The 20,148-nt window shown below is 42.4% G+C and overlaps 1 protein-coding gene and 1 pseudogene across 5 annotated transcripts in view; both read right to left on the bottom strand.

The window, feature by feature from the left end:
• LOC120926671 (multidrug and toxin extrusion protein 1-like) overlaps window positions 1-20,148 on the bottom strand; it is a 70,560-nt gene that overhangs the window by 13,934 nt on the left and 36,478 nt on the right. For all 5 annotated transcript variants that reach the window (XM_040336796.1, XM_040336798.1, XM_040336797.1 and 2 more), the window contains exons 7-12: window positions 19,900-19,997; window positions 13,647-13,744; window positions 12,519-12,632; window positions 8,191-8,258; window positions 5,022-5,130; window positions 756-831 (exon numbers count right to left, since the gene is read on the bottom strand). In XM_040336796.1, coding sequence (XP_040192730.1) covers window positions 756-831; window positions 5,022-5,130; window positions 8,191-8,258; window positions 12,519-12,632; window positions 13,647-13,744; window positions 19,900-19,997 — 563 coding nt within the window. The remainder of the gene's footprint in view (window positions 1-755; window positions 832-5,021; window positions 5,131-8,190; window positions 8,259-12,518; window positions 12,633-13,646; window positions 13,745-19,899; window positions 19,998-20,148) is intronic.
• On the bottom strand, window positions 14,980-16,239 carry LOC120926673 (annotated as a pseudogene).

Genomic DNA, 20,148 nt, shown 5'->3' with positions numbered 1-20,148 from the left:
ATATATATATATATATATATATATATATATATATATATATATATATATATATATATTTTAATTATATAAAAAGCAACGTTACCCCAATATAAACAAATCTATACCCTCTCTTACCCATGTCTATTTATCTTTACTTTTAAAGGGGAAGGGGGGATTCTCATCTCTATCCCCATTACTATCTTCCTTCAAATTGTGCAAAAAAAAGAAAAGAAAATGTATATATCTTTATGTGACCCCAATATAAACACATCTATACCCCCGTTTAAACCATCATTTTGGATATGAAGTTGGCGTGCTGGCTTTTGTATGCTATTTAAAAAAAAAACTGACAGGAGTCCTAGCCCTTCTGAACTGCACATTAATATTCTATCACTACATGGAGATTTGCATTGATTCAGTAAGAATTTATGAGCTTGTATGTAAATACAATAGGAACAAAAGAGAAAAAATCTGTCACATTCTCCATTACAAGTACAGTATGTGTAAGTTATATGAGGGCAGAATGAACAAATAATTTTTATTACCTAACTGCTGTTTTTGGTATAGTTAGTATTCCCCTTAAAGGGCATGTCCAGGAATTTTACCTTCAAACCTCACTCTACCCTCTACAGCTGTTCCAGCAATTTATTTATTTTTTAGCTCTATTTTAATTACAAGAAATACCTTTAATTACCCCCTGTAATGATACCACCAGACAGAATACATTTTTTAAAAGGAACATAACTTAGTCAATTAGTTTAAATGATCTAACATACCTGTCATTAGTAAATATGTATGAGAACTCATTCTTCAAGGCTGCAAGCAATATTGCATCCGAAATCATGAAAAAAGCTGGGGAACAGAAAATGTAAGTATGTGAGCATGTTAAAACACAGAGAATGCTAGTAAGAAGCGATGTACCATATTTGATGTATTTTTCATAAAATATGTTTCTTTTATTTCCCTGTATTTTAAGGAAATAGAATTAGAATTGTCGTGCAAAAGTCCTGCTATTAGAATACTTGAAAGATTAAGGATATTTTATATTAAAATAAATAGAACAGTTTTTACAAGGGTGAGGGAAGTAAAGGGTGTTGCTTTATACATGCAAATTAAGCCATCGGAAGACATACTAAAATACACATGAGAAAGAGCCATGGTTTCCCTTTTAGAGTGCTTAGAAAGTGTAGTATTATAATCAGTCATATGTAGTGTTGCCAACCGTCAGTATTTTTACTGGCAGCCAGTAAAAAAACAGGCACTTTTCTTCTGCCAGTAAATTCCAGTAAGAGGAAAAGGTTGCCAGTAAAAACTATGGCTGTGACGCTCAGGTCGGAACTGTGCATGCGCAGCTTGGGTCCGGACCTGGCCGAGATACTCCAAGTGCCTGCTACAGTGTGTTCAGGCAGTACTGGCAGGGGGCGGGTCTGGCGGATGTGGTGCCTGAGCATGTCGTGTGATGTCATGGTGCAAGGGAGATGAGCGGAGCGGCCAGAGCCTAATATGCGGGTCTGCGGGATGGGACCAAGACAAGCCGGGAGCGGGACTGTCGGTGCTGTTTTGACTGGAAAGGGCTGAGGAGACCACCTGCCATGGAGAGAGACTGTCACTGTGAATCAGGGGGTGTGTTGGTGATCTGTTCTGCTGAACACTGCTCAATTTCATGTGTGTGTGTGCCTGTTCATTCTAATTTCCCATCCCTGAACCACTTACTTACTATATTGAAAGTAAAATAAGAAATATGTTTTTTACTTTAGTATCTACCTTAAATCACATTGCTAATTGCATATTGTACTTGTTTGTAGCCTAAATACTGAAATTTGCACTTAAAACTGTAATTTTGAAACTTTTGGAAATGGCAGTAAAAACTTGGCTGTGCCAGTATATTTTGGGTGTCGTGTAAGTAAATTTCAATCTGGTAGGTTAGCAACACTGACAGGGAACATGTTAGGCATACAAGACTGCTCACTTAAAAGAGAGTATAAAAAATGATACTCGCCTAGGTGGATGCAGCATTGATCTTTTGCTGAATCTGTCCCCCACTGCCTCTGCACCAAAAAATTAGCAATCAAGCTCAGCTGATTGCTCAGTTCTCCCCTGAGCACAGAGCCATGGCTGTCAGTCACCAGCTCTCTGCTCTGCCCCTCCAGCACTCACTGGAGCGTTGGGCTGTGGAGGGGGCGGGAGCGACTGGCTCAGGCTCTCGCAGGCTTGCTAAGAGGCTGAGCCAGCTGCCACCCCAGGCATCTGGGGGGATCTAGATGTAAAGTCTGGATTGATTCAGCACCTGAACAAACTGAGTGATGTGAGCCAACAGTGGACTTTAGTCTGCTGTCTGATAAAAACAGGTCACAGGAGTGCAGAACAAACTGCAATCCTGTGATCCATAGGAGTAGGGCCAAAAAAGCTTTGGCTATACTGCTCCTTTATGTTGGCCTTACAAGGATGAAATTCATTTGATTCAGCAGGGACCAAACATTATTCAACCCATGTGTGGCCACCCTTTCTAGATTGACTTCTGTTAAATGGGAATGTTGGAAAAATCTTCTTGATCAGTGGCTCCAACTGCTGATTAGTGTGTTCTGACAGAGGAGAGTCCCTCCACCCCCCTAGTTTGTGTGGATGGAGGAATCCAATCTTTTTTTTTATCATTCAGCTTGCTGGAGATCCCCCAAATCCTGCCCAGACACTGTATTTTGACAGTGGCTCCTACTACTGTCAGTATACACTAATCAGCGGCTGATTGACAGCAGTGGCCCAGATTCAAGAAGCACTTGCGCCCGCGCAACCATAGGTTACACAGCGCAAGTGCTTACTTGCTCCGGTGTAACGAGTGCTCCTGATTCAGGAACCTCGTTACACCGACTGCAGGCTAAAATCTGCGCGGCATAAGGCTCTTATGCCTCGCAGATTTTAGGCTGCATTCTTGCGGGGGCCGCTAGGGGGCGCTCCCATTGTGTATCAGCGTGTAGTATGCAAATTGCATACTACCACTGATTCACAAGCTTGCGCGGGCCCCACGCAAGCCAGGTACGGAAATTCCGTACGGCTACTTTTAGCGCAAGGCTGCCCCTTCTAATAGTAGGGGCAGCCAATGCTAAAGTATAGCCGGCCTTCCCGCGCCGTGAAATTTGAATTTCGTAAGTTTGCGTAAGTGAAACGTGAATGGCGCTGGACGCCATTCACGTTCACTTAGAAGCAAATGACGTCCTTGCGACGTCATTTGCCGCAATGCACGTCAGGAAAGTTTCCAGACGGAGCATGCGCTGTACGCTCGGCGCGGGAGTGCGCCTAATTTAAATGATTCCCGCCCCCGGCGGGATCATTTAACTTGCGTGCGCTTACGCCGGGCAAATTTGCCGGCGAGCCCTCGCAATTCACGGAGCTACTGCTCCGTGAATCGAGGGCAGCGCAAAATATTTGCGGGGGCGCAGGGCAAAATCGTTGCCCTGCTCCCCCGCAAATATCGCGCAATTCTACTTGAATCTGGGCCAGTGTGTCTGTTTGACAGAAGTCGGATAAATAGGAACAGACACACACAGATTGAAATTTGGCCAAAGTTCGATCTGTCTATGCTGAGCTCTAGTACTACTGACAACAGCATGGCTGCTACCTGGAGTTTTTCCATGGGTGAGCACTGGTGTCCTCTGGAGTGCATTGCTGCATAGTTAGAAAGTGCTTAAATGGGTTTGGCTACAATTGATCTTCAAAGTGACATTTGCTGTTATTTGTCACATGTACTTTAGGAGAGCAGGAAAAGAGGCCTAGGATCTGCTGGAATTTCAGGGACCCAGATACCACTTTAATGCCCCTGCATTAAACAGGGGAGATAAGTTGTGCATTTGGTTATCAAATCACAAGGGAGGGTGTACTTACTAGAAGTTAGTGTCTGATGAGTATGCTATGCCTTTTTTACAGACAAGGTGAAGCAGCTTCTTTGTGTCTATTGCAATCCTTATTAATGTCAATTAAAGGGGTGAGGAAGGATAAAGCTGATACCTCGCCTAGTACCCCATTCTCCCTTAAAGTGATTCTAAGTGCCGGTTTACACACTTCAGCGCGACTTGGAGCAACTTACAACACGACTTAAAGTTGCCTCCAGGACAGGCAACTTTGGCTGTGGCCAATCACAGAATAATCAGCTCTGTGGGAGGGAGGGGCTTGCCTGAGTAAACTATTTTCTCTTCCTGTAAAGTTGCTTCAGTTAAGACAGTGATCCGACTTTGGAGGCAACTTCCATTGAAATCAATGGGTACAAGTTGCCTAGAAGTCGCTTTGAAGTAGTACAGGAACCTTTTCTTAAGTTGGAACGACTTCAGTAGTGTACATTAAGACAGCTCTCATTCACTTCAATGGAATTTCTCATGTTGCGCGACTTGGGGCGACACAAGTCGGATCCCAAGTCGCTGTAGTGTGAACCGACACTTAAGGGTGAAGATCGTTTTACCTTCATGTGTTCTATACATGAATGCAAAAAACCTTAGTGTGCAACATCCCCCCAGACCCCCCCCCCCCAATATTTATCTGTGCCCAAACTCAATCCAGTAATGTAAACAAGAGCAGCGACTCTCCCAGGTCTCTCCATCCTCATTGGCTGAAGCACCGCAGCGGGATTCATTGGTTCTTGTTGCTGTCAATCACAGCCAGTGAGGAGGGAACGCAATTGAGGCATGCTCTGTGTGTCCCATAAACACACAGATGCGGCTTGGGAGTGAGCACGCAAGCGGCAAGGGCCAGAAGCACTGAAAGGGGACCCAAGAAGAGGAAGAATAGGGATGCTCTGTGCAAAATCATTACACAGAGCAGGTAATTATAGTGTGTTTATTATTTTAAAGAAAAAAAAATTAACCTTTAAAACCACTTTAACCTATCTCAGTACTTTAGCATGTACACATCTAACTAAATGGTACTTCCAAGCAGTTCACCTTACATATTTACGCTTGAAAAAAGTACTTTAAAACTTTTAGTACATTAGATTTTTACTGTTGTCTCTAGCTTTAGCTTATACAGGTATATAGATTTCTCATATTTATAAAATGTACCTGTTATAAGGAAAGCAATTCTCATGGACTTCTTTGCTTGTTCAATATCTCCAGCACCAAGCGCATTGCCTACTCGAACACTTGTAGCCATACCTATGCCATATGGAATCTATAAAATATATATATATATTACTGTTTGTTTTTTTTTCAATTAAAGTATTCCAAGTAGCGATCTTGTTTTTTTCTCTCTTAACAGTTAATAGTGGAGGAAGGGGTTAAAACCCCTGGTAGGTTTTTTCTTGTTGTTGTATAAGTCCATTTAAGGAGGATTCCCTTCCCACCCTGTTCTGAGATATGAGAAGAAATTATCTCTTATGCCCCGTACACACGGTCGGACCTTTGACCGGCCAAAATCACATCGGAATTCCGAGTAAAAGAGAACATGTTCTCTATCTAAACTTGGACGGAATTCCTCTGAATTTCCGATGAAAAAAGTCAGATGGGGCATACACATGGTGGAATTTCCAATGGAAAAAGTCTGTCGACTTTTTCCATCGAAAATTCCGATCGTGTGTATAAGGCATAAGACAGTTGTCTCCAGAACAGGTGTTCCCATTGGAATATATCCCCTTATATTTTGTTTTGGTGACAACTGTAACATTTTGGATATCCCATCACTTTCTGCTTTGGTGAAATGGGTCAGCCAGTGTATCTACTTAGGAGGGGCACAGACATCAAACAGAAAAACTAACAGAGGTTCTACTCTATCTTGGACGGAAATAAAAAGCTATGTCTATACTTAAATTTTATTATATTGATTTGCAGCTGGACAAGGAAGAGCAAATAAACTACACTTTACAAGGTAGTAAGTTGTGTTTTACACACTGGAGCCATTCACAGTAGTTTGTGCTGCAGATGAGTTTAAAAGCAATATACTGATATACTGTAAGCTCACATACAAGAGCAAATCAAGGCAACAAGTAAAAAACTTCACAGTGTGTTTTCAGAAGAAAGAAGATGAAGATGGGAAGGGCATACAAATCTCATGCAGTTAAAACTCCTGCTCGGTATTAAACCCATGAGCTTAGGACTGCAAGATAAGGATGATACGGTAATAGTTTAGCCTTTATGGACAGACACAAGAAAAGCATAATAATACATTTTTTTATATATTATATATATTAAGATACTGCATTTTACATGTTGTCATTTACAATTGTATTCTAGTGACAATTTAATGATATAGCACATGTCAGGTCACCTTAGGTCAGGTGACAGATGCACTCCGTTGGAGTCAGGAGTGCACCGCTAAGGTAGTGGACCCTAGGACTGACTGCTGTGGATGGAACTCTGGGAGGTTCAGGAAGGCAGGACCACCAACACGGATCCCACCACGGAGCTAAAGCATAGATTCCCCAGGGCGCGGAGTCTAAGAGCAAACAGGTGTTCACCAGAGCCTCTAGTGGTGAGGATGGACTGCACTGCAACCCCCACAGGGTCAACCAGCTCACACTCACGGTAGACTACAGGGAGGTAGAGTGGAAGCAGCAGCCTACGACAAGAAAGGATAGTCAGGAGATAGCCAAAAGTCGGGGTAACAAGCAGGTAAGGATAGTCGAGAACAAGCCAAGATCGGTAACTGGAATCAGACATAGAAGACAAAGCAAGTTGCACACGAAAGCTAAACACACAATATTGATCAGCAGGGCTGGCTTGCAGTGCACAGGTTAATATAGAGTTCTCTGATAGGGGCTGAGGTGGAGCCATGCTTTGAGGAGAGATTACTTAAGGAGCCAGGTGAGAGTGGCTGGCCTCTAAAGCTGAACACATGGAGGATAGGTAAGCTGACAGACAACCATTACTGCATAACCATGACAGAACACATCCAACTCCTAGAACAGTGGTTCTCAAGCACTGGGCCATAGCCTACTGCTGGGCCATGGCCTCCCAACTCTTGTGCTTCAAGCCAACTGCAGATCCCCTAATCTGCCATAGTGCCTCCCAGTTACCATAGTGCCACCCAGCCTCCCATAGTAGGCCACAGTGCCCCTCAACCACCCACACTGACCCAATCCCTCATAGAGCTCTCAGTCCATACAGTGCAGTCCAAACACCTACAGTGTCCCCTAGCCCCCTGCAAAGTTCTCTAGCTTGCTGCAGATCCTCCAGCCCCCATAGTGCCCATAACCTCCAACATTGTCCACAGTGCACCCCAGTCCTCACAGTGTCCTCCAGTCTCCCACAGTTCCCCGGCAAAGTGCCTAGCCTCCATAAGAGACTCCCAACCCCCTCCAGAGACGCATCCCCCCCATCCCTTCTAGACACCTTGGTGGAGATTTACTAAAAACGGAGAGTGCAAATTCTGGTGTAGCTCTGCACTGAAAACCAATCAGATTCCAGGTTTAATTGTCAAAGCTCAATTGCACAAGCTGAAGTTAGAAGCAGATTGGCTGCTATGCATAACTGCACCTGATTTTGCCCTCCAGTTTTAGTAAATCTCATTCCTTACAGGGCCACCAAGGCTGCTGCAAAGTTCCCTATCTCCCTCCACATCCCCCACAGTGACACCCAGCCACATGCACAGCCTTCCAGAATCTTAATACATATTTTGTATTACCATGTTACTATACTTTTGTTCTGTGAATATAAACTTATTTTTCTTTTTACTGTTGGGTCGTGGAAGAGTTTGGAAGCCCTGGTCTCAATAAGATTAAAAAACACTGCATTAGGGTATTGTTTTCTTATTTTGCTCTCAAAGTATATTTTTAGCGTATTAAGTCCCAAAACAATTATTTATTATATTGAAGTTTAACAGTTCTTAGATATGATGGTTGTACTAGTTTTTTCTTCTTGGAGATCTGGCCAGTAAGTCTGTTATTTTTTAACAGAACAAGCTGTCCAACAGATGTATCGATGTATCAGTTAGGGGTTTAAGACAAACCATTTAACACTGTTGCTCCCACATCCATAGTGGGGGCACTTTAACACAGGAGGTGTGTTAATGGCCAAATCACCAGCAGAAAACAGAGGGAAAAGCCTTAAAAAAGAAAATTAACACAGCCACCATATGTAAAGATTATCAAGCTGCCATATATTAACATTTTGGTTTGGGGTTTAATGCTGCATTAAATGTCATATATTAAAGTGCTTAGTAGGATATATTTGTTGTTAATGACCGGTAGCATATTTCTCTTAGTAGCACTCTGAAAGTAAGCAGAAATATAATTACCATATATGCAATGGTCACCACCTGATATATAACAGACTGGGCACCAAGCTGTACCACGCTTATAAGGCCTGAAAATAAGACAGTAGGAAAACATGTTACACAAATAAATGCAAATTACATTGGTTACAGGTGTCAGGGTAATATCTACCTTAGAAAATATAGAGATGACAGTATAAATAAGATTGGCGGCTATAAGGCAATGTTAACTATTTTATATTTGACCATTTAGATAGAAAAACAGTGGTCTACATACCACCCAATAGACAGTACTGTGGCAAGAGTACAAAATAGGCAATAACACATAGCAGCTAGTCACAAATCAGCTTTCATGAATCTGCCTACACTACATGAAATCAAGATGATTGGTTACTATGATTTGTAGATCATACTTGCTCTGTGTTGTTAAACATGGCGTAAACATGGAATTCATTTTGACTACTATATTATGCAGATTACCAAAACTGTACAAAAAGAACAATATTGAGTCTATTACAGTTGGGATTGAAAGTTTGGGCACCCCAGGTAAAAATTTGTATTAATGTGCATAACGAAGCCAAGGAAAGATGGAAAAATCTCCAAAAGGCATCAAATTACAGATTAGACATTCTTATAATATGTAAAAAAAAAGTTAGATTTTATTTCCATCATTTACACTTTCAAAATTACAGAAAACAAAAAAATGGCGTCTTCAAAAGTTTGGGCACCCTGCAGAATTTATAGCATGCACTGCCCCCTTTGCAAAGCTGAGACCTGCCAGTGTCATGAATTGTTCTCAATCATCGTCTGGGAAGACCAGGTGATGTCAATCTCAAAGGTTTTAAATGCCCAGACTCATCTGACCTTGCCCCAACCATCAGCACCATGGGTCCTTCTAAGCAGTTGTCTAGGAAGCCAAAACTAAAAATAGTTGACGCTCACAAAGCTGGAGAAGGCTATAAGAAGATAGCAAAGCGTTTTCAGATGTCAATATCCTCTGTTCGGAATGTAATTAAGAAATGGCAGTCATCAGGAACAGTGGAAGTTAAAGCAAGATCTGGAAGACCAAGAAAAATATCAGACAGAACAGCTCGCAGGATTGTGAGAAAAGCAATTCAAAAGCCACGTTTGACTGCACGATCCCTCCAGAAAGATCTGGCAGACACTGGAGTTGTGGTACACTATTCCACTATAAAGAGATACTTGTACAAATATGGTCTTCATGGAAGAGTCATCAGAAGAAAACCTCTTCTACGTCCTCACCACAAAAATCAGCATTTGAACTTTGCAAATGAACATATAGACAAGCCTGATGCATTTTGGAAACAAGTTTTGTGGACCGATGAGGTTAAAATAGAACTTTTTGCCCGGAATGAGCAAAGGTACGTTTGGAGAAGAAAGGGCACAGAATTTAATGAAAATAACCTCTGTCCAACTGTTAAGCATGGGGGTGGATTAATCATGCTTTGGGGTTGTATTGCAGCCAGTGGCACAGGGAACATTTCACGAGTAGAAGGAAAAATGGATTCAATAAAATGTCAGCAAATTTTGGATGGTAACTTGATGCCAACTGTGAAAAAGCTGAAGTTAAAGAGAGGATGGCTTCTACAAATGGATAATGATCCTAAACACACCTCAAAGCGTAAACTGAAGGCCATTTTGCCATGGCATTCACAATCTCCTGACCTCAACATAATTGAAAATCTATGGATAGACCTTAAAAGAGCAGTGTGTGACAGACAGCCCAGAAATCTCAAAGAACTGGAAGACTTTTGTAAGGAAGAATGGGCAAAGATACCTCAAACAAGAATTGAAAGACTCTTGGCTGGCTACAAAAAGCATTTACAAGCTGTGATACTTGCCAAAGGGGGCAGTACAAGATATTAACTCTGCAGGGTGCCCAAACTTTTGCAGACACCATTTTTTTGTTTTCTGTAATTTTGAAAGTGTAAATGATGGAAATAAAATCTAACTTTTTTTTTGACATATTATAAGAATGTCTAATCTGTAATTTGATGCCTTTTGGAGATTTTTCCATCTTTCCTTGGCTTCGTTATGCACATTAATACAAATTTTTACCTGGGGTGGGGTGCCCAAACTTTCGATCTCCACTGTAGATGTCTTAATATTACAAAAAAAACAAACAAAAAAAAACAACAACATCTTAATGCAAAAAAGAGAAATGGTGACTATTGCTAATCTCCTTGTGTATTGCCATTTAGGAAAATGTTATGCCATTTAAGATATAGTAGGAGGAGTTGGAGCAGAAAGATTGTGTGATTAAAGTAGGATTTTACCCCTAAAGGGAAGTTTCACTTTTCTGCGACCCCCCCCCCCCCCCCCCGGCCTCTTGGGACATTGGGACAGGTCGCAAGCAACAGGAGGTGGCAGGACCATTATTCACAGGGGAAAGAGCAACTTGTGCATGCACAATAGGGAACTGGCTGGTTGTCTGTGAACATGCAAGGCATTACAGCCGACTTCCCACAGTTAGCATGGTGGCACTAGGGACCTGAAGACCGATGACGAACTGGCCCAGGTGAGGATATCGCTGCATCCCTGGACAGGTAAGTGTCTTTTTAATACAGTTATTATAGTATTTGTAGCTGCTGACTGAAAAAATTGGGGGGGGGGGGCAAAAAACATATTTAATAAAGATGGATGACCTCTTAAAAGTAAAGTCTATCTGCACTGCAGAGACACAACAATGGCAACAAGGACACCTAAACCCTGTGTGCAGCCTCCACGGAAATTTCTGCAGCATGCTGGCAAGCCTGCAGTACCTTGCTATCTCAGGTATGAACAATTTTCAATCTACTTAATAGCATCTGGCCTGGATTGGGCCTCACCTGACAGGCAGACTTGCTTTTGGACACTTAGCATGTGTCGTTTTTTTTCTGCCGTTAAAAATCACTTCTCCATGTTAGCTTTTGTGTCCATGCACACATAGACATTTAGAGGCAGAAAAACCCCACTGCCAGCGAGTTCAGTAGTACAATTGACGTGCCCAAAAGCATGTAAACGCATCTAAACGTAAGTAATATTTTCTGTAAAAATGCTGCTGCCAAGAGGAAAGGTATTTAGGAGAGATAGGCAAATTCCCTGTGTACATGGGTCCTAACTCATTGATTTACGAATTGGCAAATAGACTCTGCACTTTATAACTGCAGTTGCACTCTGCAAGGGCATTTGCTCCAGAGCTTAGAAAATGAGGGAAAGCTCTGCAGCGGGGAGAATGTCTCCATACACCTTGAATGTGTGGATGGGGGAATCCGTATGTGTTTTTTTCTCAAGGATTCAGTAGTACTGTTTGGGATACACTATTCTCCATCTCCGAAGTTGTCAACAACTTGCAAAGAAGAAAACAAATTCTAGTAAAAAAAAATTAACCATGGCAGGCCAGGTTACCTTCATTTATCTTATATAAGTAAACTTAAAAATAATGGACTACTAGGGGTTACTACACATTGCACAACATTACTTCTCTCAACACTACCTCCTTGAATAAGCCCATATAATCATTATTATCAGTATTGTTCTTTTAACAGTTGTAAACATTTGTTTCGTACACTAGTCTGCAGACAAAGGGCCAGATCCACAGAAGAATTACGCCGGTGTATCTATTGATACGCCGCGTAATTTCAATTTTCCCGTGTCGTATCTTTGTTTTGTATCTGGGCTCGATCCGACTGGCGTACGTCTTAGTACGCCGTCGGATCGTAGGTGCATTTTTCCGCCGGCCGCTAGGTGGCGTTTCCGTCAAATTCCGCGTCGAGTATGCAAATTAGCTAGTTACGGCGATCCACGAACGTACGTCCGGTCGGCGCATTTTTTTACGTCGTTTGCGTTCGGCTTTTTCCGGCGTATAGTTACCCCTGCTATATGAGGCGTACTCAATGTTAAGTATGGCCGTCGTTCCCGCGTCAAATTTAGAATTTTTAATGTTGTTTGCGTAAGTCGTTTGCGAATAGGGATTTGCGTAGAATGATGTCACCGTCGTAAACATTGGCTTGTTCCGGTTTAATTTCGAGCATGCGCACTGGGATACCCCCAGGGACGGCGCATGCGCAGTTGAAAAAAAACGTAGTTTACGTCGGGTCACGACGTATTTACATAAAACACGCCCCCATCACATCGATTTGAATTGCGCGCCCTTACGCCAAAGATACACTACGTCGCCGTAACTTACGGCGCGCATTCTTTGAGGATTAAAAAAAAAGTAAAAAAAGTAAGTTACGGCGGCGTAGTGTATCTTAGTTACGCTATGCCCGACGCAAATATGCGCGATGTACGTGGATCTGGCCCAAAGAGTTTAGAAGGTTTTCTTTACTCCTCTGCTTTATTTTGCTTACCTACAAGAAAACTGCCAATTTCATAGGTCCACCACTCTATGCACACCATAAGCATGCTCGGCACTGCCAATGCTACAAAGGTGTTCCAGTCTTGCAAACACTCCAAGGACCAACCTTTAAGTTTAAGAAAAAAGCATTAGCAGAATTTTTTACTTTTTTTTATTTTTAGCCCTTCTTTAACCAAGTATGACATAGCAAGTACACATACATAGCATGTGCTTCTGTATGTGATTGTCATTGATGGTTTGTACACATCAGAGTTCAATGATATCAGGCAAGAAATTAGTCTTACATTTTTTTTTTATATACAGCTCTTTTTCATTTTTAAATCTTAGGACCTATTTATACTATATGAGGTTACGGTAACATGTGCATTAGTGTTCGCTCTTCTGCAGTGTGTGGCGTGATGTGGTACCATTCATTTGAATGGCATCCCACTGCACCTCAGAAATGATCGCACATTTTTTTTAAAAGCCTGTGGTGTGCGAAACACACCCCAAAAACTCCACCCCTGCCAAAAAAAGTGCACACACATAAAGAGTGACCACAAAACGTGCAAAGGGTGTACTATGGTCCTCCAAAAGAAGGACCTTACACTGATCCGCCTGGCGTTAGCCTCCAGACGGGTCTGAGGTACTCACTATGGCCCATCTGGCCAAAACCAGAGGGACCCTGTTCTCTGGAGGGTCTACCAAAACAGACCCACCCAAGTACATGGTGGGGCTCCCCTGAAGGGAGACCCCATGAGAGAGGACGAACCAAGCCAGGCCATGTCCACCCCCTCCCAAGACTTTCAGGGCAGGCATGAAATGACCACACATTGCACACGGCAACACATTGCGCGGTGCATTATTGTCCATTGCGCAGCCATATACTTCTGTCAAAAGGTGCATTCTGAATGGCACAGTATCACACCATGCCGTTTAACCCACTTTGCTGTGTGTTGCGGTAAAGCAATTACAACAACACTGTAGTGTAAACAGGCCCATAAATACCTGTCTGCTGAAAGCTACAATTTTTTATTTTTTTTCCTAAAAAAAAAAAATTCTGTTTTATTAGTGTTACACTTTATTACAATGCTATGGATATTACATTTGCCTCATAACCTGAAATGTATCAAGATCATACCTCCCCATGTGGGTACATGAAGTTTCTTCAGCCGAATATAAAGGAACAACAAAAGAGCCTGGGAAAACTGAGCAATAGTGTTGGCCCAAGCCGAACCACTGTGAACAAAAAAAGTACATTTGAAGGTGTTGGATGATTGTTACAGTGGTGTATTTAGGTTTTGTGCTGCCTAGGCCTGATTAAACTCGCCCGCCCCCCTTAATTTAAATATGACCCACCCCTTCCTATCACGGCCACACCCCTTCCTGTTCAAGACCTGCCCTGTCATCTTCGTGGGATGAGGACAGAGGGACACCGTGGAAGAAGGACAGAGAAGGACGCAGCATCCTTTGATTTGGGGGCGAGGAGAGGTAAGGGGATTTGTGCTGGGGGGTGCTTTGGGAGTGGACTTGTGCTGGGGGGGGGGCCGTCGGATCCCCCCAAGCACATATCTCCTCTCCCAAAGCAACCCCCAGCACATATTGTCTATCCCCCTCCCCTCCCATCACTCCACCATGTGTGCATCTGTGTTACCTACTCCTCCTCCTTCCCAGTTACTGTGTTCCCCTCCACTATAAACAATGCATAGACCTCAAAACAGCAGCGCGGTTCTTGCAATGCACCCATGTCCCTCCTCCATCCCTCCTACTTCTCCTGCCCGTGTACATGAGAACTGCTCCAATGACGCTGCTTGCAGAACTTTTTTTCGGTTCTGCAAGCGCACCTCCCCAGTGGGAAAGCACCCGGCTTTCCCATTGGGGATGCTTGAGAGGCACTTTACAGGCGCTATTTTTTGCCCTAAAATGCCTGAAAAGCGCCTTTAGTGTGAAAGGGGTCTTATTGAGGTTCACTATTTCTATTATTATAATTATTTTTTTTCAAGTATAAATCAATCAATTATAGCTCTTTTTAAATCCTTAAGCAGAATACGTATTGATAACTATAATCAAAAGCTGTGTGAGATAATGCAGTTCAATGTGGTTTACCAGACAGCATTAACCACATGAATCTTTGAGTGTCTTCACTATCAGGCCAATTAAAAGTTTTATTTAAAAACAAGTGGAAAGTAAATACATTGACATGAACTTAGAGTAACAACTCTAGAAGTAACTTGCTCACAGATGGAAATGATGCATTTACTGTATTTATTGGCGTATAACACTCACTTTTTTACCCTGAAAATAGAGGGTAAACTGTGTTTGCGTGTTATACGCAGGGGGCTGTGCAAAGTTTTTTTCCTGAAGCTTCCCTCTTAAAGTTAGGGTGTGTGTTATACGCATGTGCGTGTTATACGCCGATTAATACGATACTTTAAAGATGATGTATGACAGGATAAAATACCGTAACTCTATTAGCTTCTGAGGAACAGTAGTACTTAATAAGAACATCAGGAGCCACAATATGGACTTGAACTTAAAAGCATCTACAAAGCCCCTAGCAACAAAAAAGATATCCAGGAATCAACAAATATCTGACAGATTCATGTCTCTGGAATACTTTTTTCCAAATGTAAAAGTGTGTAATGTCGATTATCAGCAATTAAGTATTTGTGAATATACGGTAAGTGAACTTCCAAAAAAAAAAAAAATAGGGACAGGCAAAACTACTAATGTGTATAAAAAGGCTTGAGAAAGTCTGCAATTTTCTGAGCAGAGATTAGGAGTGGAAAGGAAAATACCAATGTAAAAGCAAAAAAATAAAAAAGCGGGGGGAAATTGAAACAGGCCTTGTGATTGCTTCTGTCACCCATCACTATGCCACCACTAATTACAATAAAAACCAAGAAACCTAGAACTAAGATGATAAATGGCTTGGCCAGGTTAACCTCAAGAGTGTCAGTATGTTCCTCAGATACAGAGAGTATTGGATGTAGAATTTTACAGCTGCTGCCACTTCTGAAAAAGCACCTTAGAGGAGACTTTTTCATCGGTCTGCTTCAGATTTGTCCTCCAAGCTTCTGTCATCTTTTCAGCTATAATATGTCCATCAGAGAAAATAATCCAGATGATGAACATCTGCTAAAAACAAAATGCACAAAGCCCTAGAAGAGCTGCACTTTTATGATTACCATAGAGGCACACTTAATAAGTGAAAAGGACAAAAAATGTAGATCATTCATCCATATATTAGAGAAATGTTAAAAAATATGAAGTGGGAAATATACTATATAAAGTTGAATAATATTCTCTCCGTAGCTGAAACCCTTGAGTGTAACTTGTTAAGGATTAAATAGAACATGTACAAATTGCACAGACTGAACAGAAGGTTAATAAATTGCAGCATTCCAGAGAAGACAACATTCTTGCTCCAGGCAGCAGGTTTCACAATACCGACAGAAGTCAGAAACAGGCCTGGCAAGGTTGTGATCATGGGATCACATGGGTTGGTGTCCTGGCAGTATACTGAGCTTGTGGAAAACCTCATCCATGTATGGGTCTCTCTCTTCTCGTGTGATTTTTGAGAACAGTAGGCTGGATAGAAGAAACAGCCACTGAACAGGGCAGAAAAGTAATGGCCTACAAGTTTGTCCATTCTTCATAATACAGCAGTCCAAGGCAGAGACACCTTCCGCCAGCCAATTTGAACCATACTGTAGACTTCCAGGCGCCTCTGTGTACCCTGTATCACTGTCCGTGCTCCACTCTGCTCCAAGGTTCCGCCTTCCTTTGTGTCCTCGGGTCCTCAGTGCCGGGTACTTGTTGTGGCACTGAGCACCGTGATTCAGCCCGAGTGCCCTAATAGTCGGTGCGGCCTGGGCCCCTACATCAGTATATGCTGTCCCCCTGATGGCGACCCTGTGTGCATGAGTCGAAAGAAGGGGGCTTTTTCGCCACTCTCTCCGCAAAGTGGCACCCTAGGCCTGGGCCTTGTCAGCCTATCCCAAGACACAGCGCTGGATGGTTATGTTACAGTATGCGCCTATAAAAATTCAAAGCATTTTAGTCTTGACCAGTCTTATGGCAATAGGGAACTCTCACTGATATTTTATATCCTTAGCACTTTACCTTTGCATATGATCTATACCTTCCTTTTAATTGGAAGCACCAAAAGTACTTATTTTTATATTATTATTATTATTATTATACAGGATTTATATACTGTAGCACCAACAGTTTACATAGCACTCTACAGCATGAGGGCAGACAATACAGTTACAATACAGTATAATACAGGAGAAATCAGAGGGCCCCACTCAATAGAGCTTACAATCTAAAAGGAAGGGTCAAATTATACAAAAGGTAATAACTGTGGGGGGATGAGCTGATGGAGAAAATAAAAGTACAGTTGTTAGGTGGGGTTTTAGGTGGGGTAGAATAGGCTTCTCTGGGGGGTATTCAGGGATCTCCTAAAAGGGGACAGAGAAGGAGATAGTTGGACATATTTGGGTATGATGTTTCGGAATGAGTCTTGGAGGCGAGTATGGGAACAAGGGAGGCGAGTATGGGAACAAGGGAACTAGAGAGCAGAAGGTCTTGGAAGGAGCGATGAGAATGATTAGGTAGGTATTTTGAGACTCGGTTAGTGATGTTGTGGATGGCTTTGTTAGTATTTTGAACTTAATTCATTGTGTGATCAGAAGTCAGTAAAGGAAATGACAGAGAGGGGTAGCAGACGCTTAACGGTTGTTGAGGTGGATGGGTCTGGGAGCAGAATTTATGATGGACTGAAGAGGAATAGCCTATGTAAAAGTAAGGCAATGAGGTGGGAGTTGAAGTAGCCAAGGTGAGAGATAACCAGGGAATACAGAAAGAGCTTTGTGGTGTCATTGGTTAGGAAGGGGCGTATTTTAGAGATGTTGCGTAGGTTAAGGCAGCAAGCTTTGGACAGTGAATGTGGGGTTGAAAGGAGAGTTTAGAATCCAGGACAACACCTATCATCCTCATCTGTAAGTTAAAGATGGAGCAGAACATATATTAATAAAACAGAGCTTTGGCCTATATTAAAGCTGTTCTCCACCCTAAAGTGGAGTCCCGCTGATCGGAACCCTCCCCCCTCCGGTGTCACATTTGACACCTTTCAGGGGGAGGGGGGTGCAGATACCTGTCTAAAGACAGGTATTTGCACCCACTTCCGGCCACACGCTACGGGCAAAAGACGGGTTTTTCTGACTTCCCGTCTGTCGCCCGTTGTGTGCTGGGAACACTCGGCTCCCAGCACACAGCGTGTGAGCCAATCGGCGGGCGCAGCGCGACTCGCGCATGCGCCGTAGGGAACCGGGCAGTGAAGCCGCAGCGCTTCACTTCCTGGTTCCCTCAGCATGGATGGCAGGGGGAGCAGCAGAGAGACGAGCGATCGCTCGTGCTCTGCTGCGATCAGCGCTGGACTCCAGGACAGGTAAGTGTCCTAATATTAAAAGTCAGCAGCTGCAGTATTTGTAGCTGCTGGCTTTTAATATTTTTTCCCCGTGGCACATCCGCTTTAAGTGCATTTCACCCACAATTTTCTCCCTTTCCCCTTATTAGGTCCAACAAATATCTATTCATTCTGCCATTTTCTCAAATTCAAAGCAGAGTTGCAACTCCCATGAAGACTGTGCTTACCGTGGAATGATAAAATGTTGCAATGACTGTCCTTAGGGGTGCAAGATATCCAAAAACAGCAAAACATTTTAATTAAAATTAAAAAATAAAATAAAAAGACAGGTATTCTGATAGCAGTGGGCCCTTAAGAGCAGCCTTATAATTGCTGGCCCTGTGTAAACTACCAGACAGACTTATGACCATGTAAGAGTAGTCACAGTCCTTCCTTTATATTACAATGAAAATCTCTCTAATAAATCTGTTTCTTGGCCATTTCCAGAGCAGTCCGAGATACATTGATTGATGTGAGATGAATCATTCTTAAGCCCTGTACACACGGCTGAGAATCCCGTCAGGAAAAAAACTTTGGTTTTTCTGACGGGATTCCTGGAAGCTTGGCTTGCCAAGACGTGCATACAGACGGCCATTCAAAAGAACCGCCGTTCTTTTGAATGGCAAGAACGTGGTGACGTCATCGTCACCGGTTTTCTCGGCAGGAAACATTCTGCCGGGAATCCCGACGAGAAAATAGAGAGCCAGGTTCTCTATTTTCCCGTCGGGATTCCCGGCTGTTTTCCTGATGGGAAAACTGCTAGGGAGCATACACACGGCCGGGATTCCCGGCCAAATGCTCTCCTGGCAGTTTTCCTGCTGGGAAAACCGGTCAAGTGTACAAGGCTTTACAGTCCAGTATTAACTTCTACCCAGCTTCTCTGATATTTTTCAGCAAGATTATTTGGAAATCTGTCTACCTTAAGATGTCCACTTTAGCAGAAAGCTACATTTCTTGGCCCTACAGCACCTGCCCCAGGTAAGGCCCAAGTGGAGAGATATTCCAAACACACATCCTCTCCCGGCAAAAACCCAGGAGGGACAGGACACTCTAAAAAAGGTGACCCCCAAATATTAACCATCTTCCAAACTATGCATCTGAATTTAAATCCCAGGGATTGGTTTGGTCAGTTACAAATTTCTAAACCTTCTTCATGATAACAGGCAGACACAATCAACCCAAGTGGTTGTAAACCCCATTCATTAAATCTGATCTGGGCAAATATATCTATAGTGTTTACTTATCTCTCTCCAAAGTCCTAAGTGCCATGTCTTTCTGCTGCTCCATGTCTCTGTTATTAGCATGATAACTTCTGACAAGTCCAACACAGGAGATAAAAGCAGCTGAAAACTTGTGTCAGGGAGGGGACTTAGAGACAAATAAGCAGAGAGCTTGCCTATTCACAGCACCTCTCTGCAAGATTTTGTGTTCCTCTGCCTATGTGGAGGGGGGAGGGGTGTGTCTTTCCTCCAATCAGCTGTCACAAAGTGTATGACCAGACCCCCCTCCCACTGCTGAAACTGGAAGAAAGATTTCTAACACAATGTGCACTTTTTAAAGAATATAGAAAGCTGAAGACAGCAAATATAAATGTAAAACTTATGTAGGAGGATTTGCTTCATATCTGTGTATCATCTAAAGCTGTATATTTCACTGGGTATATGTGAGGGTTTACATCAACTTTAAGGAAGAACTACAGAGTCTAGACAAAGATAAGCTATAGCTCAGGCTAGTAACAACTTAGTAACACACAAAAGCATAGGTCAGGGTCTCTTCACATGTTTGCTTTGAATCAGAGATTCATACATTATTGAAGCCAGGAAAAGACAGGTAAGCCACATACCTCTCCTGTAACAGATTTTCTTTAGGAACTACTAATATGCAATTATACCAAACTTTGAAATATTATTCATCTACTCACATAACTCCAAGTTCCAGAACAAAGAGGAAGACATAATTCACCAAGGCATTTATGATGTTTGATATAATACTGACAATGATCTGTATCGTCACAATTCCCTGTAACAGGGAGGAATAATAAAAATTTTAATAGTGTGATAATTATTTTTTTCATCTTCCAAATACTGTGTAAACTGTATGTCAGATGTTAATAATTCTACAGTCACTCCTCTAAATTTTACAATTGATCCCCCATGGAATGTGCATTATG

This window comes from Rana temporaria, chromosome 2 (assembly GCF_905171775.1).
Source record: "Rana temporaria chromosome 2, aRanTem1.1, whole genome shotgun sequence".
Lineage (NCBI taxonomy): Eukaryota > Metazoa > Chordata > Amphibia > Anura > Ranidae > Rana > Rana temporaria.
The sequence above is the reverse complement of the archived record's forward strand: the minus strand, read 5'-3'. Positions and strand labels throughout refer to the sequence as shown.